General features: G+C 33.9%; 4 protein-coding genes across 4 annotated transcripts; 1 reads left to right on the forward strand and 3 right to left on the reverse strand.

The window, feature by feature from the left end:
• The first annotated feature begins 1,335 nt into the window (after window positions 1–1,335).
• Window positions 1,336–5,040, forward strand: LOC124832517 (protein COBRA-like). The gene is made up of 6 exons (XM_047306735.2): window positions 1,336–1,608; window positions 2,532–2,611; window positions 3,038–3,494; window positions 3,730–3,889; window positions 3,973–4,250; window positions 4,405–5,040. Exons 1-6 carry the CDS (start codon window positions 1,527–1,529, stop codon window positions 4,692–4,694), a joined length of 1,347 nt encoding a protein of 448 aa, XP_047162691.1. The 5' UTR covers window positions 1,336–1,526; the 3' UTR covers window positions 4,695–5,040.
• A 57-nt stretch (window positions 5,041–5,097) lies between these two features.
• Window positions 5,098–7,393, reverse strand: LOC124832519 (COBRA-like protein 4). Its single transcript, XM_047306738.2, has 6 exons — window positions 7,226–7,393; window positions 7,054–7,133; window positions 6,341–6,797; window positions 6,107–6,254; window positions 5,744–6,021; window positions 5,098–5,648 (listed from the first exon to the last, which is right to left on the reverse strand). Exons 1-6 carry the CDS (start codon window positions 7,275–7,277, stop codon window positions 5,368–5,370), a joined length of 1,296 nt encoding a protein of 431 aa, XP_047162694.1. The 5' UTR covers window positions 7,278–7,393; the 3' UTR covers window positions 5,098–5,367.
• Window positions 7,394–16,791: 9,398 nt separating this feature from the next.
• LOC124832528 (UDP-arabinopyranose mutase 1) lies at window positions 16,792–19,297 on the reverse strand. The gene is made up of 4 exons (XM_047306749.2): window positions 18,886–19,297; window positions 17,792–18,042; window positions 17,526–17,694; window positions 16,792–17,434 (listed from the first exon to the last, which is right to left on the reverse strand). The coding sequence occupies exons 1-4, from the start codon at window positions 19,195–19,197 to the stop codon at window positions 17,105–17,107; spliced, it is 1,062 nt and encodes a 353-aa protein (XP_047162705.1). The 5' UTR covers window positions 19,198–19,297; the 3' UTR covers window positions 16,792–17,104.
• Window positions 19,298–22,547: 3,250 nt separating this feature from the next.
• On the reverse strand, window positions 22,548–26,608 carry LOC124832523 (cytochrome P450 85A). Its single transcript, XM_047306743.2, has 9 exons — window positions 25,981–26,608; window positions 24,865–25,186; window positions 24,615–24,764; window positions 23,979–24,224; window positions 23,807–23,893; window positions 23,597–23,675; window positions 23,138–23,244; window positions 22,909–23,033; window positions 22,548–22,755 (listed from the first exon to the last, which is right to left on the reverse strand). The coding sequence occupies exons 1-9, from the start codon at window positions 26,169–26,171 to the stop codon at window positions 22,662–22,664; spliced, it is 1,401 nt and encodes a 466-aa protein (XP_047162699.1). The 5' UTR covers window positions 26,172–26,608; the 3' UTR covers window positions 22,548–22,661.
• Between the last annotated feature and the right edge of the window lie 63 nt (window positions 26,609–26,671).

A 26,671-nucleotide genomic window follows, 5' to 3' on the forward strand; every position in this document is an offset into this window, starting at 1 on the left:
ATTGAACTTACCTTTTGGGTTTGGAGTACTGTGTATTACCAAAATAAGAAGAAATTTTTTATGAAGTGACAAAAAATAATGGCATATTTGTGCTGACTTCTTTATTGGAGTCTTTTTGTCTTTAATTACAAGGGATGTTTATGGATATAGTAATTGAGCATTATTCCTATTTTATTCATGTTTTACATTATTTTCAAAGATTAAATATAATTAATTAAATTATTTTTTATTGGATAAAGAAATTTGCAATGATTTGTTTTTGTCATATATCATAATACTCAACAGAATAATCCATATATAAACTTCGCGCCTCTCACTTATTATATGGATAGTTTTTAAATTTATTTTAAAATATAAATGCAGTTTAAACGTATTTATTTTGAAAATTAAATGCAGATTAAACTTGGAAAATATTTTTTAAAAGTAATTTAGATTTGAAATAAAATACTTAACATATAAATTAAAAATAATTGATTTAAGATTTTGAATTTCAAAATTTTAACATAAAATAAAAATAACTGAAAAATAAAATTAAAATACTTACTAAATAATAGTAAAAATAGAAAATATTAAAAGTGGTCCTTATATCAACAAATGAATACTCATATTTATAATGTATGTATTAATCATGATTAGTGTAGTATTAACTAATCCCTAAAAATGCTCATTGATTAATAAAAGACAGACTCAATTAAAGCTGTTTGAACGTCATCGTACAAGTCAATAATATATATATATATATATATATATATATATATTTTGCCATGTCAATGCCACATTATTATAAGTATTTACAGCATATTTGAGAGAAAATCACTTCTAGATGAAGATAAGTATTAAATAAAAAAAATCATTAAAAATTGTATCTTTTACCAAATTTCAGTTAATAAAAGAGTACAGGAAAAAGTATAGTTAACTTTTCTTCACATTATAAATATAAAAACTTTTAAATTTATTTTAAATATAATTATAAAAATAATCATTATATACTTAAATGACTTTTTTATTTTCTACCTCCTAGGTAATTGGATTGTTCTTGTTCTCATCATACCCTAATCATATGCCACTTCTACCATAGCTTTTGCAGAGCATAACAAGCTTCTCTCATTATTATCTTGTGCGGAAAATCAAAACTCATTTTGTTTCACATGGCAATCTTTAGTTTCTTTAAAAGGTGAATGAGTTTGTCATCACAAATTTGCAAGAAAAAACATTTTTTTATGTACAAAAAGCATTAGTTCTGCTTTATTTTAGAACACCTTCAATAATGAGTTTAGGTACGTGCGTAGTATTTTATAGATAACAATTTGCATATATACCTTTCTTAAACACAAGATGATGAGCTAACTGGGACAAACTAGATAGTCCGTTTCTGCCGCTTATTTTTTCCACTCTCTCTCTTGCTTTTTTTCACTCTCTCTATCTCTCTCCTCTTCTTCTTTTTCTTTATTTCTAGTCTTCTCTGTCACAGATCTTGAACTGTTCAGGCAAGAACTCAGACCACTCACCTTCTTGTGGCATCCAAAATGGGTTTCTCTCTGTTACCAAAAGCAACTCCTTGCATATTGCTCTTGGTTCTGCTGTATTGTACTTCCTTCAGTTCCACAGGTTCACCCCATTACTGTTTTCTTTCTCTTTTTTCTTTATCTGTGTCTTGGAATTTTCATTGGTTCTGTGACTTTGTTCAGTTTTCATTAGATGCTTAGCATTTTCTATTTTCTGGTGGTCTTCATTTTATGCTGCGTGGACATTACGCCCTTTTCGTTCTTTAAATGAAGGCTTCTGAGTTATGAAAGATGCTGCCTTTGTGCTTTGAATTTGATAAAGAAAGTGGGTTTTGTCCTGTTGTGGAAAATTTTTATCCTTTATTAGCCTTGAAGGGTAATCTTGTTTCTGCCAAATGTTTTGCGCAGAAAATATGCTGTTTACACTGTTTTGTTACTATAAAGATTTCATTTTTAACAGGGAACTTAATGAAAGTTGTGTTCCGACTATCTTTTGATTAGAATTGATTTCGCATTTGAATTTTTGTTGAGTCAAATGAGAAGTGAGTTTACGGTTTGTCTTGTTTTTACCTCACGGTTTTGAGGTGAAATTATGATTGCTTCCACGAGATCTGTGCCTAAGAACCCTGTAATTAGGTATACTCTGCATGAGGACTTGAGTAAGCAGTCACCGATGCTGATCAGTTTTGGCTGTTTATGGAATAATTCATGTATAAAGGTCCATGCATATTTTAGATCCCAGATATCTTCCAGTTTAATTGATGGAATTATGAATCATACATGCTAAAATATGTACTGATAAAAAAACTGTAACTTCACCTGCCGTTGACTTCAACAATGTATTTGCTTATTTCCTTTGTTATTTTTGTGACTGCTTGAGCAATTATGGCAAATGCGTGTCTAATCATTTCTACCGTATGTACTTTGTAATATACTATATGGATATTCAGAGGTTCGACATTTACTTTGTTTTCTTTCCTTTCCTTTTAATTGCTTTCCTCTTGCTGTTGGATGTTTATCTTTCAGATGCTTATGATCCGCTTGACCCAAATGGGAATATCACAATCAAATGGGATATTATAAGTTGGACCCCTGATGGATATGTAGTAAGTATACTCTTTTACAATAACAAACATTAATATGAGAAGCAAAACTGGTGTTATGCATTATGCATGGATTTACTCCTTCTTTCCACCGGTGGCTCACCGTCTTTTGTGATGCATATGCATGTTCTTGTCAGCTGCATCTCATGTAATATATCAATTCTTGGATAATAGAGTTTTGGATAAAGTAATTTTATATCAGCTAGAAACCTGACATGGTCCGAATTTCATGTCACAATCATGAGCCGTGTTACAACTATATTATGTTATTGTTCATTTACTATTGAAGTTTTAATTAATGAATAAGGTTGATAACTCAATTATACAGATGAATTTATTTAAATTAGTGATTATATACATTTAAAGTGACTTTAGCTTAATTTTCTTCTGTTAGTTATTTAGATATCTAAGATACCACTGAATGTGCAGGCTGTTGTTACAATGAACAATTTCCAACAATATCGTCATATTGCTTCACCTGGCTGGTCCCTAGGATGGACATGGGCAAAAAAGGAGGTAATATGGAGCATGATGGGAGCGCAGACCACTGAACAAGGAGATTGTTCAAAATTTAAGGGAGGTATTCCACATTGCTGTAAGAAGGATCCGACCGTTGTGGATTTGCTTCCTGGAACACCTTACAATCAACAAATTGCAAATTGCTGCAAAGGTGGGGTACTCAGTTCTTGGGTGCAGGATCCTACCAATGCAGTTTCATCATTTCAAGTTAGTGTTGGTAGAGCTGGTACCACAAACAAAACTGTCAAAGTCCCGAAAAACTTTACCCTGCATGCACCAGGACCAGGTTATACTTGTGGTCCAGCCAAGATTGTGAGACCCACCCAATTCATTCAAGCAGACAAAAGGAGAGTGACCCAAGCACTGAGTAAGTTGTAGGACTTTTAATGTCATTTTCATGGTTGCCAATATGATTATTTATCTTTCTGCTGCCTCCTTCCAACCTCAAACTCTTCTTCAACTGTGCCATCCGCCAGATGTAGGTTTTGTTGGTAACAAAATCTGAGACTAATGTTAAGAATTCTCTTACAGTTAGAACTAATTGAAGTTTACAGTTGTCATATAAGTAACTATATTCATTATATAACTCTTGTTTATTGCAGTGACATGGAATGTGACATGCACATACTCACAATTTCTAGCTCAGAAAACTCCCTCTTGCTGTGTCTCACTTTCATCTTTCTATAATGATACTATTGTGCCGTGCCCAACATGTGCATGTGGTTGCCAGGGTAATTCATCTCAGTCAGGAAGCTGTGTGAAGTAAGTTTCCACCACTAAGTGAATTGTCATTTCCTTCTAGCCACTAAGTTGTACACTTATATATTTTCTTTCTGTGGTTACAGTCCAAATACCCCACATTTGGCATCGGTTGTTTCTGGCTCTGGGAAGAATAACTTTTCACCTTTGGTTCAGTGTACCAGTCATATGTGTCCAGTCCGAATCCACTGGCATGTTAAGCTAAACTACAAGGAGTACTGGCGTGTAAAAGTTACTATTACTAATTTTAATTACAGGATGAACTATTCTGAGTGGAACATGGTTGTTCAACATCCAAACTTTGACAATTTGACTCAACTATTCAGTTTCAACTACAAGTCATTGACCCCTTACGGTACAATAAGTAAGTGAGGCAACTTATTTGTTTTAAATTTCTGGGCTTAGGAATTTTCTTGAATGCTGTGTATTTCTTATTTCTTCGAAATAAAGCATCAAACTTTTACTCCCTTTTTACACAAATTTGAAGGCAAGTACTGATTTTTAAGTTCCCTTTACAGATGATACAGCAATGCTATGGGGAGTTAAGTTCTATAATGATTTTCTCAACCAAGCTGGCCCTAATGGCAATGTTCAATCCGAGCTACTCTTCCGAAAGGATAAAGCAACTTTTACTTTTGATAAGGGATGGGCTTTTCCTCGAAGGATCTACTTCAACGGTGACAACTGTGTCATGCCACCACCTGATGCTTATCCGTGGTTACCTAATGCTGGTTCTCGGCAAGAGGTTTCCTTGTTTGCCTTAGTGATAGCTTCTTTGGTAGCCTTGGTGTTTTATGCCCACGCATAAAGTTCTTTTCTGTGGTACACTTAGCCTTGTAACAGAAAATTTTCAGTCAGATCAGTTTTGACTCATTTGTGACGTCAATCTGTCATTTGAAGCATGAGGGAGGAACGAGGATGACATCTAGTGGCGACTCAAGATAAGCTTCACATGTCCGATGGTTTGTTACCGAGGGTTCAGCACATTGGTGGTAGAACTTGTTTTTTTGTTTGTGTTTGTTGCAATTCAATGATGTATGTATCGTTATTATGATGTAACTGTAATTATAATAAATATACGCACCAACATGTCACATGAAAATATAGACTAGAATCATATGTGGGTTTGAAATGATAGTGGTCTTTTACTTACAGTTTGCTACACAGAACTATTTTGTATCATACTCGATGCGATCTAAACAGTACCTGAATGAAAGGAAGAAGTGGGATCCAATATCCATTACAGCATTGCCATATAAGCATTTACACGATTCAAACAAAATCATTGCATGGAATTATATTCGCTATTCAGCACCCGATCAGCGCTCATGGATCGGCTCACAAATTCATGAGTTTAGTTTGGTGTTTTCAAACAATTCCTATAGAAGAATCTTCATACCTGATGCACGTTATGTGGGTGTAAGAAAACTTGGTTTCAAAATTTCACAGAAAAAAAAATTGAATCTTGCTTATGTGCTAGTTCACAAAACAGCTAGCATGACAAGCATTGTGAATATGAATTTTGGGAAGTTCAATAGGTTCAAAGGGGCAGAGTTAGGAAGGATCGGGTAGGTATCTGGCGGTGGCAGCATGCACTCTTCGCCATTAAAGTAGACCTTGCGAGGAAATGCCCACCCCTGCTTGAGAGTGAATGTATCCTTATCTTTCTGAAGAAGAATTTCTGATTGAACATTCCCAGTCGGTCCAGCTTCCATCAATAGATCGTTAAAGTATTTCATTCCATAGAACATACCAGTATCATCTGCACACAAGATAATACATATTACCACTCATTCTTAAAAGGTTATTGATTTGACTTATAAAACACACTAAAAAGATCTATTTCTTGCCACTCACTTATGGACTCGTATGGAAGTAGAGGCTTGTAATCAAAGCTGAAAACTTGGGTGACATTGTTAAGATTTGGATGCTGAACAGCAAGAGTCCAGAGGGAGTAGTTCATCCTGTAGTTGAAATTTGTTACGGCAACCTTGACTCTCCAATAGTCCTTGTAGTTGAGCTTCACGTGCCAGTGTACTCTTATTGGGCACATATGATGAGTGCACTGTAGCAATGGTTCATTGTCTTTCTTTGGAGTGTGAATCCCCACCATGTTGATACGTTTAGAGTCACTCCTGCATATCATACCAACACGTAAGAGAATGATTCTAGTTGTTGGATATTAAGAGGTCATTCATTGTTTTGAAAATCAGACTTTACTTGACACAGTTCCTCCTGTTCTGGCATCCACATGCACAAGAGGGACAAGGGGTAATGGTCTCGTTGTAAAAGGATGACAAAGATACACAGCAACCTGGGTTCTTTCTTGCCAGAAATTGTGAGTATGTGCAAGTAACATTCCATGTCACTGCATGATATAAAACAAAAGAAACTAAGGAAACAATTGAATGGAATATGGACAGGAAATTGATGTCACAAAGTTAAAGAACTAACTCAGTGCTTGAGTCTTGCGGCGCTTGTCAGGTGTAAGGAAAACGGTGGAAGGAACAACCTTGGCAGGACCACAAGTGTAGCCTGGTCCTGGACCCAAGAGAGTGAAGTTCTTGGGAAGTTTAACAGTCTTGTTTGAAGTGCCGGCTAACCCAATACTGACTTGGAAGGATGAAACTGCTGCTGAAGGGTCTTGGCCCCATGCTGCCACCACTCCACCCTTACAACAGTTTGAGAATTGTTGATTGTAAGGTACACCAGGGAGCAAGTCTACAACTGTGGGAGTTTTCTTGCAGCAGTGAGGTACATTGCCTTTGAACTTAGAGCAGTCTCCTTGCTCTGTTGTTTGAGCTCCTACCATGGACCATATTACTTCCTTCTTTGCCCACGTCCACGACAAGGTCCATCCCGGATTCATGATGTGCCGAAACATTTGGAAATTGCTCATTGTTACCACTGCCTGGTAAAACAATGCAATACACAGAAAGAAACAGGAGATTTCATTAAATGAAAAATTACCTTTCTATTTAGTTATATTCATTTCCTGGACGAGTAATGGCAAAAAATGATTTTGATCTAAATAGACTAGGAATAAATTCGTCAATATGAAATCAAACATATGAAAAATTGACTTCAAATCATGTTAATTAGGATTTCAAGGTGATTAAGGAAAATTACACAGTTGAACAAATAAGAATTCAGTTTGTATTACTTACTACATAGCCATCTGGTGTCCAAGACACAACATCCCATTTGATCGTTACGTTTCCATTTGGATCCAAAGGATCATACGCAGCTAAAATAAGAACATCATAAATCAGTTGAATGTGTGTGAAATGTAAATGAAAGTGAAGCAAGTTCAGCATAGAGGGTAACTTGTTATCTCACCTGAACAAGAGAATAGCACTAGAACACATGCAGCTGATATGACAAGCCTCATTCCCTGATGTTATCAACTATATGATAAGAGTGGTGCCGAGAGTTAGCAACCTTTTTTCAGTGAGATTGGAGTAATATGAGCTGAATGGTATGGAATTGGATGTGTAATATTGTAGAAAAAGAGCTCTGAAGGGAATTTGTTCTAAGTGATGGCTCACCTAATGGTTGTTGGTTACCTTAACATTTATATTTCTATCATTGTCTGAGCCGTGAGATTTCCTTTTGAACTTCCCATTTCTTAAAGCAACGGCCACTGACTAGAATAGGCGGGAGATTCAAGACTGAACATTACACGTTAACCGTTGTGTTTGAAGGATCATTTCTTCTCTGATGGCTTAGCCTCACCATACCATCAACTTACAACTATACCCCTTATTAAGTCTTGCAGAAAAATGTATATCAGTCCAAAATGATATCCGTCCCCATGTTTATCAGAGATTAAATTGATGAATGCTCAATACTTTAAGAGCTACTTACATAATTTTATCCATTTAAAGAGTATTCAGGAAAGAAAATAACATTTCAACACCATATTGATGGTTTATTGAAAAAACATGATGGTTTGCTTCTGTTGGCAATAAACTACCCTCAAAAGGGCCATTTTCTTCATTTCCCTTTTACCCTCTTTTTAAAGGTTGATCTGGTCTAAACATTTTCATTTAGGTATTCAATATGTAGTGTTGTGGCTCAAACCCAATCTTATGTAGTGTTAAGGGTCTCCATAGGACACAATACATCCAAATGAATATGATAGCAGGAACAGTGTGTATGATTTTCTTTTGTATCTGTGGCATTCCTATTCTTTTGAACCTTTTTTTAGCAAGAATGATAGGAAGAAAAGTGTTGAACAAGTGAGGGATGAGATGAAAACGTGGTACTATGTTGTGTCCACAAGTTGATCATTGAATTAGGTAAAAAATGTCACTTCTCCAGACCCTGCCAACTAATTTTGTGAACTATTCTTTATGGTCTTGCTTTTGACACCACTTTGAATAAGAGACATGAGTTTGAAGCAAGCAAGCTAAGTAGGGACTAGGTAGTGAGTTCCTTTCTAGTCAAAAGGACACTCTATCCGCTGCATGCATCTCCACAAAACCTTCATTGCTTCAAGCCTAGAACAGCAAAGTTTATCAGCCAGATACTAATTTCTGTACTGTTTTGTCCCTTAAGAGTTGTTCATGAAGTTTTTGATATGCAAATGATCTGTTTTTTGCCCCATATCAATACAAACTAATACCAGTCTAGCATTCAAAACCGAAAGGGTCGTTAGCTATGATACTCAACCCTATACATGCAACGTATTATGAACATTAAGAATAATATAAAATTATAAGCAAATAAATATTATAAAATTCAGCATATGAATGGATATGTTCCAATATGGATAGAGTTTGATATGAATTTAATATACGTTAAAATTCAGATTAGGAAAAATTTATCCCACCTACAATTAAATCCTTAATCACCCTATATTAATGAAAAAAAATTGTACAAGAATCTGATTTCAAGATTGGAAAAAGTTCCTGTGAACTGTAATATAAAATTTGAAAAAAAAATTACATATATTTCTTAGGAACTTTATCGCCAAATAATTTCATTTGTTAATATAATGTAATGCTAAGATGAATTTACATTAAATTCGTGGGTAATCTTTTCTTTTACATTTAAACTCATTTGTTTTTAACTAAAAATTAAAATATACAATTTAGCAACTGAGACTTTCATTCTCTCAATTAGACAACGTTCACTACCATGTTTGCTTGTTGAAGAAGGCCCATTTTTAATACATTCTAGATAGCTGGATGGTACAGTTGTGCCTCAGTTTGGTAGTGTCACTTTGTTGTTCCATGCATTGAATCTAGGAATTTATTTAGTTGAATATTTTTTAATTTATTTAGTTGGATTAAATGTTTTGGAAAGTATTTTTCAAATCCAGAAATATATTCCCGAACAATCAATCAGGAAAATATAAAAAATAAAGAGGTGTAAGTGATTCTTATTATAATTTTAATAAAGAGTAGTTTGGGAATTACAATTTTTGTGTGGGTGATGAAAGATAAAAGGTGGTGCAGAAAGAAAGACTCATGCTATTGCAGTCTATAGATGGTTAATGGGCTTGGACATTAAGCAGAACAAGGTTTTTTCATCTTGCATTACCATGATTACTAAATGCACCTCCATAATGACTAGAATACCTTCTCTGTTATACCATCTGAGAGAAAAAGTGTAAAATGGTAGGTTTGGTTAGAAACTTATTCCCGAAAGTTAGTTACAAAAGATATTATATGTATTTTGTAAAGTTTGTTCTAGAAATTTTGTTCCAAAAATCTTGTTCTAACTTATTACGTATGTTTCTAAAAGTTTGTTCTAGAAAGCTGGTACTGCAACGTTCAATTTGGAAAGCATCTCATATATTACGAAAAACTTATTATGGAAAGTCAAAAACTGTTTTGAAATGTATTTTATATATTTTGGAAAGCTTTTTCCAAAAATCCTATTTGAGAATAAATAATTCGGAAATCATCTTTACAAAGGGTAAAATAGGCATTTTCAAAATTAAGGGGGATGCAGTGAGAAAAATCTGCAGTACATTTAACTTGCAATTTCGTGACCTTATAAATATCTTCACGTACCTCTTTCATTTCGTGACCTTATAATAAATGTTGTTTTTGTATAATAATTAGAACTAATTAAATAAGTGTAAAACAGATATTGTACTTCAAATATGGATGATAAATATGACGATCTTACCATTAAACGATCTTCACTAAAATGAGTTAACGATTGTGAGATTGATCATCAACTTCATAAATCTGTATTTAATTTCCAAATTCCAAAATTAATATATAATATAGATACATGAAATGAATTAGTATAAAAATAATTTGTATACCTTTTGTTCATCTTATTCATAATCCTTCTAAAGGTGCAATTTCTTTTAAACATTTTCAAATATTTCTTGTAAATCATATTTCTTTGATTCAAATTCAGTATCTTTGATTTTTTTTTTCTTTATTTTCATTCTAGAAATCGTATAATTGGTCATGTATGAATACTAGACGTAAAAGATAAAATACATTTTTAGAGAGAGATTAATATATGATCTTGTTTATTGTCATCCAAAACGTAGACATATATAAAAAATGATCTTCTTTAAAACTTGAAAGGCCATCTAGAATCAAATAAGAATAAGTTCATTCTTGAATAACACAATTTTCCACATCATTACTGATAAGTGTGAAAAAGAGTTGTTTTTATACTTATAAATGAACTCAATCTTGTAATTATTCATGTTGTTCCTCATTGAAAAGTTGTAATAGGTAGTAGATTGTTATGTAAAATATTGTACAGGGAATGATGTATTATTTAGATTCTGTCAGCCAATTTTCGCAAAGCGAAAGCCAAAATTCGCACTGCCAGGAAATGGAGATTCGCATAGCGCACCATTACTTGTGCGTTGTGCGAATAACATCAGTTGAGAGGCAGCGGTTACACAAAATTCGCATAGCGCACCAATACATGTGCGCTAAGCGAATTAATGAATTTAAGTGGCTTTAAAAGACGTGACAGAGCGACAGAAACATTCTCTTCGAAGAGAAGTTCCAGACAAAAGAAAGAAACGAAAACATCTTAAGGAACTTCCAGAGACTGCTCCAAGGCATCAAGACACCATTGTTGCAAGGGATTGCTTCAAATGTGTACGTTTTAGATGATTAGGAGTAGTTAAATTTCTCTTTCGTTGGGATTGGATGTAATGAACTCACTGTAATTTTCCTGTTCAATATATCGTTGTTCGTTCATATGCTCTTTCTTGAATTTATTATCATTGTATGAAAATATAATGTTATTTGAATGTCTTTGATTACTGGAAAGTAACTTTGAACATGAACGTAGATAGAGCAATTAAGTGATTGGGATCTAGGGATAGACTCAATAACTTGATCATTCTTAACATCGGACTTAATGCAAATTGTATGTTAAATTGACTAAGGGATTAGCATTTTAATATATTAATTTAGAACTAGTTGCTAAGGGATTAGGACTAGTATGCCTTGATGTGAATGTTTGAATGAAGTAATGAAATATTGAACAGAGTTTTATATTCATATGATTCATGAAACCCAATTCCAACGAAGTTTCTTTAAATATAAATTCTTTGCACACCAACTGTTTGATAAAAATACCAAAAAGAGTTTCATGTGTTTTTTGTACACTTTGATGTCTAATTGAATTATAAAAGAAAGAATTGTCATGTGTTGCACAAGTCCCTTGGGAGAACGATACTTTGAACTTACTCTATATTACTTGTAACGATTTGGTATACTTGCCAAAAAGTTAACAAGTTTTTGGCGCCGCTGCCGGGGACTTGTGTTCCAACACAAGGCAATTTGGGCATTTATGACTCTTTTAGACTTTGTTGTGAATTTTCCTTTTTAATGTTGTTGGGTATGCAGTTGGCTTTAGTATTTTAAGACTTTCCATTGATTTAGTTTGAACTTAATGCCTGTCTCGGGGTACGCTTTAGAGCTTGATGTTGTTATTGAAAGTTCTTAGGAATGAGATTTCAGTAACAGAACTAACTAAATCAAACTAGATGTGCAAATCACCAGGGATGGGGTTGTGTGTTTGGATTCACTGTTTTGGAACTTAAGGCAAGTTTGATGGACTTCTTACACCAAGGGATTGGGTGAGGGTTTGTCATACTTAGGTAGGCACAACAAGAGGGATCTGAGTGTTCTAACTTCAGAAAACAGGGAAAGTGGAATTCTTTGCCAATTGTATGTCTCTTTTTGTTTGAATTTCTTTAGATGTTTCTAGTTGTTGGAAGATCCTAGGGATGGGATTCCAACAGCTGAAAGGGGAGTACTAAGTGATCTTGCAACAAGAGGGATCTGAGTGAGGTTATTTAGGAAATCCATTTCAATCATTTTGCATATTGGAATTGTTGTTTGGTTGGTGTGCTCATGTTCTGTAATTTTTTTTTCTTCTTTTCCTTATTTCTTTGTTTGTGTTTTTATTTTATTTTTCTATTTCACTTCTCTCTATGTTACTTTTTGCAAGTGCAGGTGCAGATGAAGTTATCTTCAATGTTTAGTTATGTTATTTATGTTTTGTAATATGTTTTGAACTATGTGTTAGTTGTAAAGACATGTGACTTTGTGATTTAATGATTATGCATTGTCTTGATTAAGTTGATGTGATTCTTGAAAATGATAACACATATGACTGTGGTTGCAATGTGCTTCATATATTTTTATTTGTGTGTGAGTATGTATGACCAGATCTGTGAGTGTTGAGAGCATATATTGATTGAGAGATATTGAGTTGTCTAGATATGGAATTGGCTTTTGCATGATTTTGATTTTACGTATATACACACATTTTTTGGTTAAGGATGAAAAAGGCCCTGTTGATTATTGATTATATAGCTACTTGACCAGATAGCCAACCTTTAGACATCATGATACATTTGTGAACCCTTTTGAGCCTTGAAAATTTTTTCCTTCCACCTTGAGCCTATTAGATGATATCCTACCTTACACCTTAGAAGAGAACATGTATTATGCTTTAAAAGAGGTTAAGGTTGAATTCAAGTTTGTGGGAAGAAAAGATCAATAAAAAAAATATGATAAAAAAAAAGCTCAAAATGAAAAAGAAGGTTGAGCTGTGAAAGAAAATGGTATGTGATGAATGATATATTTTGGGATTTGAGTACTGGATTGGGAATTGAAGTTGTTCTCTTCTTAATAGGTGTCTTTGAATCCAAGAAAAACCATGATTCTTTTTCTAGCCAAGCCAAGCCTTAACCTGAAAAGACCTTTGGACTTAACCAATAGTGTGTAAAGTGTGTGAATCAAATGAAATGCAAAAAGCTGAGGAAGTTCTATGTCAATTCTACTGTCATGTGAGGACAAACACTTGAGTGTGAGTAATGATAAATGCTGATCTGGTTGTTCATATTCTATGCACAGATGATTTTATGAGTGATGCATCATGTCATACTTGTTTGAAATCTTTGGGAATGCATATGATTATTCTGATGTGCAGAGTCATTTTATCAAAATGTCAAATGTCTGTGGTGATGATGTTCATTTTCTTATGTGATTTCATGAGGGCATGAAATAGTTCAAGTTTGGGGGAGTTGATAAGTGTGAAAAAGAGTTGTTTTTATACTTATAAATGAACTCAATCTTGTAATTATTCATGTTGTTCCTCATTGAAAAGTTGTAATAGGTAGTAGATTGTTATGTAAAATATTGTACAGGGAATGATGTATTATTTAGATTCTGTCAGCCAATTTTCGCAAAGCGAAAGCCAAAATTCGCACTGCCAGGAAATGGAAATTCGCATAGCGCACCATTACTTGTGCGCTGTGCGAATAACATCAGTTGAGAGGCAGCGGTTACACAAAATTCGCATAGCGCACCAATACATGTGCGCTAAGCGAATTAATGAATTTAAGTGGCTTTAAAAGACGTGACAGAGCGACAGAAACATTCTCTTCGAAGAGAAGTTCCAGACAAAAGAAAGAAACGAAAACATCTTAGGAACTTCCGGAGACTGCTCCAAGGCATCAAGACACCATTGTTGCAAGGGATTGCTTCAAATGTGTACGTTTTAGATGATTAGGAGTAGTTAAATTTCTCTTTCGTTGGGATTGGATGTAATGAACTCACTGTAATTTTCCTGTTCAATATATCGTTGTTCGTTCATATGCTCTTTCTTGAATTTATTATCATTGTATGAAAATATAATGTTATTTGAATGTCTTTGATTACTGGAAAGTAACTTTGAACATGAACGTAGATAGAGCAATTAAGTGATTGGGATCTAGGGATAGACTCAATAACTTGATCATTCTTAACATCGGACTTAATGCAAATTGTATGTTAAATTGACTAAGGGATTAGCATTTTAATATATTAATTTAGAACTAGTTGCTAAGGGATTAGGACTAGTATGCCTTGATGTGAATGTTTGAATGAAGTAATGAAATATTGAACAGAGTTTTATATTCATATGATTCATGAAACCCAATTCCAACGAAGTTTCTTTAAATATAAATTCTTTGCACACCAACTGTTTGATAAAAATACCAAAAAGAGTTTCATGTGTTTTTTGTACACTTTGATGTCTAATTGAATTATAAAAGAAAGAATTGTCATGTGTTGCACAAGTCCCTTGGGAGAACGATACTTTGAACTTACTCTATATTACTTGTAACGATTTGGTATACTTGCCAAAAAGTTAACCATTACTTATAACCTTATATTATTATAAAGACCGTTTGTTTAATTAATATTTCATAAAAGCATGACAAGTATACCAACTTTTAATTTAATTTTATGATTGGAAATATCTGAACATTTAATATCATTCAAAACTTTTAGTGTAAACCTGAATATCTTGCTCTTTATCAAATTGGTAAGATGTGTCTAAATTTAAATAAGTTTATACTTCACCATAAATAAGAGATAAAATGAAATCATTCATTTGTTCTAGAGACTTAGTTGTGGGACAAAGTATTACACCATCGTTAAAAAACTTAAGATTTATCATATTATGCAAAAAAAACCAAGATAAACAAATTCCACCAAAAAACATTAAGATGAATCATATCTTATGGTATTTTAATATTATCTTCACCATTTTCATTCAAATGCATGTGTTAATCTCAAACTTTTAGAATTCAATCAACAAATTTTATATTTGTTGCACTCTCGTCTGATTTTGTAGGCTTTAATCTCATGTCATGAACAAGCTTTAAAAACTTTGCAGTATTTCCATAATTCAAAATAGTTTATCGTTGACTTCACAATCTTGATCTTTTTTACTATAGGCAAAATTTGTCATCACCTTCCAATACAACATTTTTTTTTGCCAAATGGTTTTTGACAATTATCTTCATTTTGGGCTCTCATAATATCTCTCAATGTTCTATAAAAAAAACTTCAAAACAAAATTGATTCATCATTGTGCTTCATTCCATACCAATTTGGTTTTCATCAAATTTTTTTAGCACGAATACTTTCTTGACTTAGTTGCAAGTTGACTCATAATTTATTGACAATGGTATGCAAAAAGTAGAATATGTTGTTTTGCCTCCTAGAAACAATAAAGAAACATTTTTACTTGAAGCTACATTCCAAAATAATTACTTCCTTGGATCTAATAATAGTTGATAAAATTCTTCACATAAATATTTTTCTGTTTATAGGAAAAAAAAAATCCTCTAAACTTCTGAAATACGATTGTCATGATCTCTTGATAGACATGTAATTGCTTATTAATAAGCTATTGAAACCACTATTCATGAACTTTCTCTATGTTTTCTTTTATCGTAGGCCAGTTCATTTATAACCTGTTTTGGAATATGAATGAAACTCAAAAATCAGGTTGTCATTGTGAAATCTTTTAGGAACTTACCATTTGAAATTAAGAGTTCTTATACTTCATTAAGACAAAAATTATGTAATTAAAACTCTCCAATTTGTAAATTTACATATAAATTTTGAAACAAGTAATTGATTGAAAAATTAATTAAAGTTAACACCCGTAGATTGAAGTCCTTCCGTTTTGAATGAGTATTTATTTGGAATGTAAAGTTACATTCTACACGAGCAAAGATTTTTATAGGATGTAAAGAAAAAGAAAAAACACCCTAGTTAACTTTAAGTTACAAACAATTGTTCTATTGAATTTGATAGTTGTTACAGTATAAACAAGAAACCGAAATAATGAATAACAAAATTTATGAATTTACCAGTTAGTAAGTACAAACATGACCACCACAATTTCCCTGAAGCAATAACTTCCATGCCTAACTGAATGATGAAGCAACATTTTAAGGAATTACAAAGTTGTATCACCCAATAAAACCAAAATAAAACAGCTCTGCAGCTTCAGCTTTCAAATGAAAACCATAATCTAGAAGCTCCAAATGTATGGGGATGTCTATGTTCGTATGCCAGCCACACTACAACATGTTTACAGTCGCGTGCATTCTAATATGCTACAACCAAACGAAGACACTATCATTTTGGTCATCATTTTCACTTCAGCATTTTTTTTTAATCTACACAAAGGACTTTTGTTGTCTGATGAAATTTTGTATTAATGAGGGATTTTAACTTTTGATGTGAATATAGCTTGAAAGTTTACTTATATAAATCATTATATTATCTTTTTCTTTAGCTTGTGCTTGTAACATACGAGAACGGCCAGATATGAATTACAAATTTTCAAATTGATTGACATTCATTTTGCATATTGCGGTTGTTTATGTAAGGATTCTAGGTTCAGGTTTCCAGCAGTTCTTCTGAGTGATTGTAAGTTTTCATTCAATTGAATTTAGTTGTTCGTCATCTATTTGGAAAGAGACTTGTATTTACATAATAACATGATGGACAAAGCCCTCGTAGATTTTGATGTTTTTCATTTTCAAATTAGTATAGATGTTAGGACAGTGTTTAAGTGGCAGATAAAGTACCAAAGAAAAATCCAAAGCTCTGATCTCATCGGTTAAAAATTGATCACTATGGAATCTATACTCAGTATTAAACAAAGTATACATCGATATCTGTCCTATTATTTCAAATGTAACCAAAAGCCGCCATCTGATCCCTAATAATCAAACAAGAATCAAAAGAAAATAACACCCTATAACATGTGCTTCTTATTTCTTCTAATAGAGTTACAGCTAATAGTGCTGCAAATTTCAAGAGGAGAATAACAGCTAAGTTGAAAATACATACCAGACAAAATAATACAGTATACTTAATTTGGGTTGCAAGTTTTGTGGCTGTTATGCAGTTAACCAAAGCTGATTCATTTTTTGCCATTGGCCAGTGATGCTCCAGCAGGGTTAAGTTCATCCCAAGCTTCAATCCAAGTGACCATGGCATCTGCCAACTTGTCAAAGTAAGGATCTATCTTGGAAAGCTTTTCCTTGACTTGCTTGGCAAGTACAAGGTAGCACTTCTGAACAGTGGTAGCTTCTTTTGGCAGAACAATGCTCTGGAAGAATGGGATAATGTCTTCTTGCCAGAATATGCCTTTGTACTCTTTCCTCAGGTTCACAAATGGGTTGCTGGCCTTGCTGTGATAGATATAAGGCAAACCAGTCTTGATTCCCAATCCTAAGTGATCACAGATTACCTAAACAATCATTCACCAAAATATCTCAGTTGCTTTCATGCAATGATATTCATATAAAAGAAACTATCAATTGATTGCAAAGATTTGGTACCTTGCAGCACCAACCAGCCCACATGTCATCGTAGCGTCCAATAGGCTGACCATCACCCATCAGACCAAAGTACATTGCTGGTCCTATGAGATCGCGATCAAAGGCCAGGTTCATTCCACACATGGGAAACAAAGTGCCCTTTGGTATGGTCATAATAGCATCCACGTACCTAGTAAGAATCACAATATTCACAATATAACACACTCACAAGTTTTTTTTTTTTTTTAATTTTTCAAAAGGTCACAAGGGTAGAAGGGAAGGAGTACCTAGTGTTCCTCTCAAGAGGCTTCACAAGCTGAGTAGGAGCATCGTAGTCTGGGATGTTGAGCCAAAGACCATGAGAAACTGCAGTTGGCACACCTTCCCGGAGACTGAAGGGGTAACCGCGAACAAAATCTGCACCTTCTCGGTAAGGTTCATAGAGAGTGTTGAAAAAGAAAGGTGTGGATGGACAGAGAATATTTTTTATATGCTGCTCAAGTGCATTAATCTGTTGTCCAGATGGATTGGTGGCAACCTAAGTCACAACAAAAAATGATAAATCTTAAAATTTCAAATGAAGATTAAAAGAAATATTCCTTGATGAAATCCAAAAATGTATTAGAATCTGTGCCTAACACTATATATATATATATATATATATATATATATATATATATATATATATATATATATATACATATATATGTGTGTATACATATATATGTGTGTATACATATACATATATATGTATACATATATATATATATCAAACAAATGTCGGCATTAACACATATAGCTGGAGGGCACCTCAGGATTCCATCATTTGCACATGATTACATATATATCATGTTATTATTAACCAAATGCAGCAATAAAGCTAGCCATAATTTCAAATTTCACTCCAACATTGGTCAAAGATATCAAAACGGGTGACAAACCACGTTTACATCGTGGACCAATATCAAAGCTTTACAGTAAAAGAATAACACAACCTTAATGTAGGCAACTCTTCCAATTTTCATCTCATCACATTGCGAGAGACTAACCATTTCCATTAGACCCAACTCCATAGATTCAAAAATCACCAGTTACATTGTAAGAAAGCCGACATTCTGTTTCAAACAGATCATAAAAAAGGAATATCCGATCCATGCAATGGCCAGAAATAGCAGAAGCAAGACCATCAAATACACTTGCAAACAACAACACTAACAACCAACATAACAAAAAGATCAAAATTTTACACGGCGAAGGAAGAGATCGTCCTTGCAAAGCAAACCATGTCAAGATCTAGCGAAGACCAAAGTCAGAATGCAAAAACCAAAAACATCCTAACAAATGGGTGATGAGATTGAGAGAAAAGGAAAACAAAACTCACAAAGCAGTCATCATCAATGGTGTAGATGTATTTCTTCTTAGAGACCATGTAGCCAAAGCAACGGCATGCAGAGTCTTTGAACGAGATGCAACTGGCCTTGGGACCAAGAATCCTATTGATGTCATTGCGGTTGTAGAGCTCATAATCAAAGCCTTGAGGGACCTTGATGGTCTTTGAAGGGTCACCATCTTGCACAATAATGAGATGGTAAGGCTGAAAGAATGGCCTCCACATCTCCAAGAAATCGAGGTTCCTGATGGTGGGGATCACGATGTCGAGCTCATCTTTCAAAAGGGGTGTTGGTGCTGCCATGGCACTCAAACGGAAACTAAACACAAGGTGGTGTGCGTTTTTCACAAAAACAGAGTTATGTTATGTGTGCGTTCGTTTGAAGATGCAGAGGGAAAGGACTACAATATAGACGAGTGGCACGTGCGAATCCACTGTTTTCGGCACGAGTTGGGGAGCTTCCACGGAGACGTGTTTAAATGTTTAACCTGAGAGGACTCCTTCAATTTCTAACGTTGTTGGTGTGTGTTTGCCTTACGTTGATAACTAAATCTATAATTTTATTCAGATTACATTCTGAAGTTTAGAAATAATCCTGATTAAGTAATAATCCTGATCTTACCAATATTAATCTTAGATTAAAAAAAACTGAAATATATTATTCTCTAATTATTAAATGTATATGTTTTGTCTAACTTAAACACTCACTAAATATACTTAAATTTATTCAAGTTTAATATTAAAACTATAATAAATGTGTAATAGAAACTTTCATAATTATATCTTTGAGGTGGATTTATATATATTTTTTAAAATATTTATTAGGATTGATTTAATCATGATCCAATTTTATTTAAATATTATTACTAATTTATTTGGATAAACTAAATAATTAATTAATTCTGATAAAAAACAATCAGTCTCTTCCAAACTTGATTATTATTCATGATATTTTGATTGATATATACCGTTATATTACAATATATTTATTTTGTTTATGAAATGTATGGGTTGCTATGAGCTCTTTTATGGAATTTTTTTATGAAGAAAAGTCACGCAATAATCCAAGACTCATATTTGGTTCTTTCAATTGATATTTAGGTAATGAGAGGAGATAAGAAAAATCAATGCCTTTTTAATGGATAAAAAAATGTCATTTTCTAACTAAAGAAGAAACTTATGGTGATGTATTGGTCAAATTAGTAGTTACAAAAAGACCCGATCTTTGGATACTTTGAAAGTGATTTCTCTGGAAATCTATCAGCTGCGTTTTCATTTTCTTTTCTTTTCCATTCAATTTACACTACTAATGGTCAAAAGGGTTTGCGATGATTCTGCCAACCCTCTTATCACGCTGCTAAGACTATTCTCAACTCTTGAATTCTTCAATTACAAAATATAATTAATTTTCTTCAAATTCAGGCAAAAAAAAATCTGAAAGTTTATTAAAAAGAGTAATTTTTATTTTTATATTTTAGCTAATACAAAAAGTAAAGAAAACCATTTAGTATATAACGTGTTAAGTTGATTTGTCTGTAACAAACTTCACAATTTTACGTAGTTTTATGAGTTTTATACGTGAAGAGCATGTGAAGGTGAATATAAAAGTTTGAAGTGGCTGATTATCGTGCTTAATGATTGTAATAAAGTAACTTTTGTAAGATATAATATATTTTTCTTATTGTTTATGCCATAACTTGTGGGTTCAATATTTGTGTGGTGTCTTTTGATGCGGAGATAGTAGCGGAAAAGGGAAATTGGGATGCCTATGCGTGCAATTAGGGAAGTTTCTTTGCTTTCAAAATGAAAAAGAAAGTCACATTAATGATGTGCTTCTTTGTGGAAAATTGTGTGCATGAATAATGGTGATGGAAGAAATATATTTGCATTCATTAATATAAAAATGTTGTCATTTCTTAATTTCTCACAATATGATAAAACATTATTTCAATTTTTTATGTTTAGATATGCTCATATTTTTTACTAGTTTGTGTTTCATTGTTATTTGATATTTTCCTTTGTTTGCTTTCTTGACAATGTTAGGTTAACATGATATTAGGCAGAATTGGTGGAAAATGCATATGCTTTTACGTGGTGAATGGGGCACAAACCACATTGATCATCATTTACTGGGTTAGGCAATTTTTAAGTCTGAATGGCACCATGATTAGGTCACTGACCAACCATTTCAGTTTTTTTGGTCAATCTTTTGCCATTTAGTTACAAAATGTCACATTCACAAGCACACTGACAAATTCTCTCTTTTGGGGTCAAGAATGTAGGTTAAGTGAGAAACACAGGGTCAACCATCAACTTCCATACCAACACACTTAAAAAGGACTGATTTTGTAAAATTGTGAATTATAAGGTCTAGAATTGTAAAAAAAAATAGGGAGAGCCAATTGGTTGACCAAGAATTAAATGAAGACCAAATTATAGTTCAGTATAAAAATATTTGAAAAACTAATTTCGGCAATATAAAAAAGTGAGACGACTGAAAAGAAAGGCAAAAGGGCCACAACTTTCTTCCTTTTTTTTCTAGGTTTAAATTAAAGCCCAATCTTGCAAATTTGAAAACCCAATAGTGCAACAAGTGTAAATGAGTCAATGTATAGTTCCAGTGTGGAGGAGTAAAATGAAATAGGACAACACCAAAAAGGCTTAAAAGAACAATTATATGGTTTTTTTCTTCCTGCGCCCCTATAAGTTTTTTAAAACGCCATTTTACATATTGCAAATGTGATTTCGGGAGAATCTCTGTTCTAGAGAGATTCTGCAACAAGTTTTTTAAAACTTCTGGAACAGAATTTTCATAATAAAATGTTTGAAAAAAAAAATTCAAAATCAAGATTTCTAGAAACCTACAAAACGCCTTTTAGATTGAATTTTCCAAAACATAATTTTCAGACAAAATAATTTAACGAAAGTTTTTCACAAGTGTAGCATTTGTGTAATTTATTTAATAATTTTTCTTTGCATTTTTTAATTTTCTGATAATTATGTCTGATATTCCTCAGTTGATAAGCCGTCAACGATATTACAACAAAGCATTAAAACTAACATACGATATATCATTAAAAACTATTACAACGACAAGCACTAATTTTGATTCGTTTAGTTTCTTTGTCATGGTTCTGTAACCATAACATAGTCGGTGAATTCACGTGACTTACACAAATGGTAGCAAACCGAACATATGTGTGAGAGCTTTTTCACGAATCAGACACTTTTACACAAAAATTCATTCCCTTTGCCATCGAACTAAAACTTCTCAACGTACTTATTCACATCTCATTTTTCATTATTTCTGTTTCGTTAGTATTTTGGTCGTATGAAAGCAAGGGTTGAAGTATGGCAGAATACGAATATGACTGTAGTTGGGTTGAAAGTGAGTCCTGCCATTTAGCCCAAGAGTTTATACAGGGCCTAGCCCATGTTGACCAAGTGTGCAACATTTGAAAGGGAAAGGAGCATCTTAGAGTGTGGCACACTAGCCTCTAGCTTTGACCAAACCATGTTATACTCTCAAAGCTTTACTTATTAAGCATGGGCTAGGCCTCAGTACTGACAACTCAGGCCTATAACACTCCCCCAGATTTGTTCATTGCACCTTAAAAATGTTGCTCAAATTAAAGGAAGAAGGAAAACAAGAATGGAAAAAGAAGCTAATTTTGATTGATTTCTCTACTTGTTAGAGCATATTATCATACAAAGGAACCCTTGGAGCCTACTATTTCCTATATCTCAGTACTGTACATGCGCAAAGCCTAGCTAGTAAAAGATGAGACCCTTATGTGCAGTCCATTTGGTGCCACAACTCTAGGAAACTTCATTAGTTTATCTCCTCCTACTTCTTCCCACCTGCAATCAACATTAAATATCACATGTCAGAAACTGCATGTGTTTATCAAAACAGACAAACCATTGTTTTATTAATGTGTAGGATCAGTAACATCAAACAAACGAATTTGGATGTGATGGATGCTGATCAGGCAAAGAGATCAATTCTCTCACCTGTATCTTGTTACAAAGTAGTGCAAGAAAGTGGAAATTTCTGCTATCCCTAACTCCTTCCCTGGACATTGTCTGGTGCCCCCTCCAAAAATCAAGAAGTGGCTTTGTGACTCCAGACTGTTACCCTGCATTTTGCAGTTCCTCATTAATTATGCTGCCTTTTCACTTTGCTACCCTTTATGTTAAAACGTTAATTACAAACGGAAAAGGTGTAGGTTGTGTTACAAACCAGCCATCTCCATGGATTGAAGGTCAGTGGATCATGATACAGAAATGGATCATAGTTGATCTCTCTTGTGTATACATATATCCTCCACCCTTTAGGAATCAGATACCCTGAAAACAAACAGAAAATACTCCGATAAGTCTCTTGATTTCAATAAGAATATACCAGGTGACACATACTGCTTTTGAAATAAAGTAACATTTTTTTTTGTAATGGCATCGTTCTTCATTTCCATTGTGACTCAAACATTAAAAAGTTTAAAGTGGTTAGGAAGTTTGTCTCTCGGGTAATACCATGTGTACAATTACATTATCCTAGGGATAAATTTATTTGCCGGGTGCTTTGTAAGAAGTTTTGTTGAAGCAGAAAAAGTTGACCCCAAAAGTCAAAAACTGCTTCTTGAGCCCATAAACCTAACTCTATACAACAAAAGCTTGAGACATACTACATAACATAACCCACCGTTTAGCTCCATGTCGTGAGTTGTTTTTCTTAGAACCCCGTTAACTATTGTTGCTAATCTCGAGGTCTCGAAAATCACCTGCAAAAGGGCAGAGATGACAAACAAACAACATAAATACTGTGATCAAAGATTCAACACGGTTGCTGAAAAGAAAAACAGAAAAGACAGATCAAACAATGACATTAAATGAAAAGATAGCAGCATCTCACCGCACGAGTAAACCTCATTGACTTGAGATCATTACAGTCAATTGGATCCTCTGGCTTTTTCCTTTCCCTTATGGCAAAATGCTCTTTCTGCATTCAGTGTTATCACAGTCAGGTCAGAATATAATAAAGCGAAAACAACATACCTAGAGAACATGGGAATTTTTGCACTCACTCTGATTTCTTCAAGAACTTTGGGATGGTCATGGAGATACTTCACTGCCATCATCGATGTGGTTGAAACAGTTTCGTAACCAGAATACATAATAGTAATAACTAAATCAATGATTTCCTCATCAGTTAGTTTGTATCGGTTTTCATCTCTATTCATCAAGCAACCCAGCATGTCCACGTGGGATTCTTGGGATGCTATCCTTTCCTTCAGCAACTGACTCAGAATGCTGATAATACTTTTCCTTGCCTACAAGACATTAAAGCGCACATATCAATGTATAGTCTACGAAATAGAATGCAATGTGATTACAGAATGTTATATATTTGTAAAATTTGAGTGTTGAATTGTTAAAGTGATTTTGTCCATAACTTCTGATTAAATTTGACTTTAAATGAAGAAATTATGTTTTATTTTAAAATGGTTTAATCATAAAAATTCAGTATTGTTTTTCATTGGATGCTTTACAAAAGTTTTTTCAATTTTCAACTCAGATAAATTTGAACCATATTATCTTCTTAACATGAGACCAAACACATAAAAACATATACCAAACCAAAAATATCAGTAGATAAATTCAATGTGAAATCAAACAGGGAGCAATATCAAGCACCAATGGTTAAAGATGAAGGACCATACCTGCAATCCACCGCGATAATTTGTGCCAGGAAGGTTAATAGGCAAAGAGAGTGTTCCCAAAACTAGTTTGAAGAACTCTGTCATGAAGGGTTGAGCTATTGAGCTGGATTCCATACCAGCAATCTGCTTCAGGGAAGAGAGAAAAGCCATCTGTTCCAAATATTTGAGTATCAGTACTTGAAAAAATTCTGATAACTTTTCCTGTTAAACATTGAAGTCTATTGAGTTTTGAATTGATGGTGATACAAACCTCTTTAGTTTTCTCCTGGATGTTTATGACTTTGTTATCCCAATCAATCAAGTGGGTTCTCATGAACTCATCAATTTTCGGTAAAAGCTGATCCCTGATCAAGGTGGGGCTAATAATTGAGAGCAGTGCCCCTCTCATGTACTTGTGAGTGGAGCCATGAACAGCTGCAATATTGCGTGTGCCTAAGATATCTAACATGGATTGTGGGTACCCAGGAACAAGCCCTTTTGCTTCATTCATCAGTATGAATCTGTTCAGCTCCGGATCCATGGATACAATGGTAGGACACCCCAGAATGTGAGATTTGAAAAAACTGCCATACCTGCCATTCACAAAACAGAAGAAAAAAAAAAGTTGTAATCACAACCAATTAGGTAAAAGACCAAAAGTACAAGAATGAATAGTATTTACCTCACCCAGTTTAACTAGTTTGAGGAAAAATATTACTAAGATCATGTTCTGTCCAACAGGTATGCTTTTTTTCGTGCTATTCCTATTAAACTTTTTTTTAACAATCTCCACAATCTTCTTTTTTTTCCATATCTCCATCACATCAATTATATATCTCTATTTGTTCTACAAAAACAACTATACCAAAAAAATTGTTGTGCATATCCAATGTCTCCTTTTTCATTTCACACGTTGATGATGTGAGTGCCATTCATCAGGGACAGTGAGAGTTTATCTTTCCCTGGATCTTCACGTCTATGCTTTATAACCCTACCCCACTTTCCTCTTCTCTTCACTCCCAGAACTACAACGCAAGTAGTAGTTCACTGATTTTTACTCAGAAACAACGTTCATCGGCATCTCTTAAACCACTTCATGAGTGAACAGCCACAAGCTATTCCTCATGAAAATGCAAGATGCCAGGCGCAGTACATGCCATATCCTTAATTACTGTGACAAAATCACAGTGTCATGCAGGGGATGCTGATGAAACAGCTTTCAATGAAAAAAAGGCTAAAATATGCAACAAATCATGCTCACTCAAAAAGCACAAGACTTTCTCAAACTTTCACCAACGAAACTTTCTCCACTTACACAAACGAACCAAACAAGACTTATTTGAACACATGCACATAACTACGAGGAAACAAGAACATATGAAGTTACCTTGCCCTCTTGTTCTTCATGAAGTTTGGACCTTGCTTGAGAAACTCGGTTGTCTCCCCAAAAACTGGCCAACCCATTGCGCCAGGAGGCAAGCCTTTCCTCCTGTATCTCACTCCATTCCACTTCAAGAGAACAGAGCAAAAACAGAGCACCAACACAACAACGCCAAGAATTGCCATGAACAAAGCCATTGGTGCCTTCAAGAAGAGACTTGAAGATAGCAACAGCCTGCTTCAGTTGAAGTCACGAGAAGTGCACCAACATACACACATATATATATAGGTCCTTGAGCTACCATTTGCATATAACAAGAATAGCTACATAGAAAAAAACCGCCACTCTATGGTCTAGTGGCATCCCCTATTGTAGGCCTTGAAGATTAAAAAAATTGAAAAGTGAAGACACAGAGAAAAAAGAAAATGGATTGGAGATTATAGGGTAGGAAAAAAGGAGTTGCCTTTTGGAGAGGATGTCAGGGGAGTGCACAACTCAACTCAGCAGACATTAGCAACCTACAATGATTTGTGTATAAAAAATACAGATTTTAAGCCAGAAACCTTTGTTGCCTTTATAGAAGGAAGAGAAGGAAGAGAAGAAAGGAAGGGTCGGTTGGAAGGATGTTGATTGATGATTGTTCAATGAAGTATATAACAGTAAACTATTTACTGAGCCAAGCTTCTTTTTGTATAAG

The sequence above is a fragment of the Vigna umbellata genome, chromosome 4, assembly GCF_029865625.1.
Source record: "Vigna umbellata cultivar VRB3 chromosome 4, Vumbellata_1.0, whole genome shotgun sequence".
Taxonomy (NCBI): Eukaryota; Viridiplantae; Streptophyta; class Magnoliopsida; order Fabales; family Fabaceae; genus Vigna; species Vigna umbellata.

Excerpts from the sequence above, each read along its gene's own strand:
- LOC124832517 (XM_047306735.2), top strand. The coding sequence starts at position 1,527 with ATGGGTTTCTCTCTGTTACCAAAAGCAACTCCTTGCATATTGCTCTTG. Across the intron at positions 1,609-2,531 it reads TACTTCCTTCAGTTCCACAG|ATGCTTATGATCCGCTTGAC; the intron begins GTTCACCCCATT and ends TTTATCTTTCAG. Across the intron at positions 2,612-3,037 it reads GGACCCCTGATGGATATGTA|GCTGTTGTTACAATGAACAA; the intron begins GTAAGTATACTC and ends CTGAATGTGCAG.
- LOC124832519 (XM_047306738.2), bottom strand. The coding sequence starts at position 7,277 with ATGAGGCTTGTCATATCAGCTGCATGTGTTCTAGTGCTATTCTCTTGT. Across the intron at positions 6,255-6,340 it reads CCGCAAGACTCAAGCACTGA|TGACATGGAATGTTACTTGC; the intron begins GTTAGTTCTTTA and ends TATATCATGCAG. Across the intron at positions 5,649-5,743 it reads ACTTCCATACGAGTCCATAA|ATGATACTGGTATGTTCTAT; the intron begins GTGAGTGGCAAG and ends TCTTGTGTGCAG.
- LOC124832528 (XM_047306749.2), bottom strand. The coding sequence starts at position 19,197 with ATGGCAGCACCAACACCCCTTTTGAAAGATGAGCTCGACATCGTGATC. Across the intron at positions 17,695-17,791 it reads CCTCTTGAGAGGAACACTAG|GTACGTGGATGCTATTATGA; the intron begins GTACTCCTTCCC and ends GATTCTTACTAG. Across the intron at positions 17,435-17,525 it reads GGGCTGGTTGGTGCTGCAAG|GTAATCTGTGATCACTTAGG; the intron begins GTACCAAATCTT and ends ATGATTGTTTAG.
- LOC124832523 (XM_047306743.2), bottom strand. The coding sequence starts at position 26,171 with ATGGCTTTGTTCATGGCAATTCTTGGCGTTGTTGTGTTGGTGCTCTGT. Across the intron at positions 23,676-23,806 it reads CAATGAGGTTTACTCGTGCG|GTGATTTTCGAGACCTCGAG; the intron begins GTGAGATGCTGC and ends GCCCTTTTGCAG. Across the intron at positions 22,756-22,908 it reads TACTTTGTAACAAGATACAG|GTGGGAAGAAGTAGGAGGAG; the intron begins GTGAGAGAATTG and ends TGTTGATTGCAG.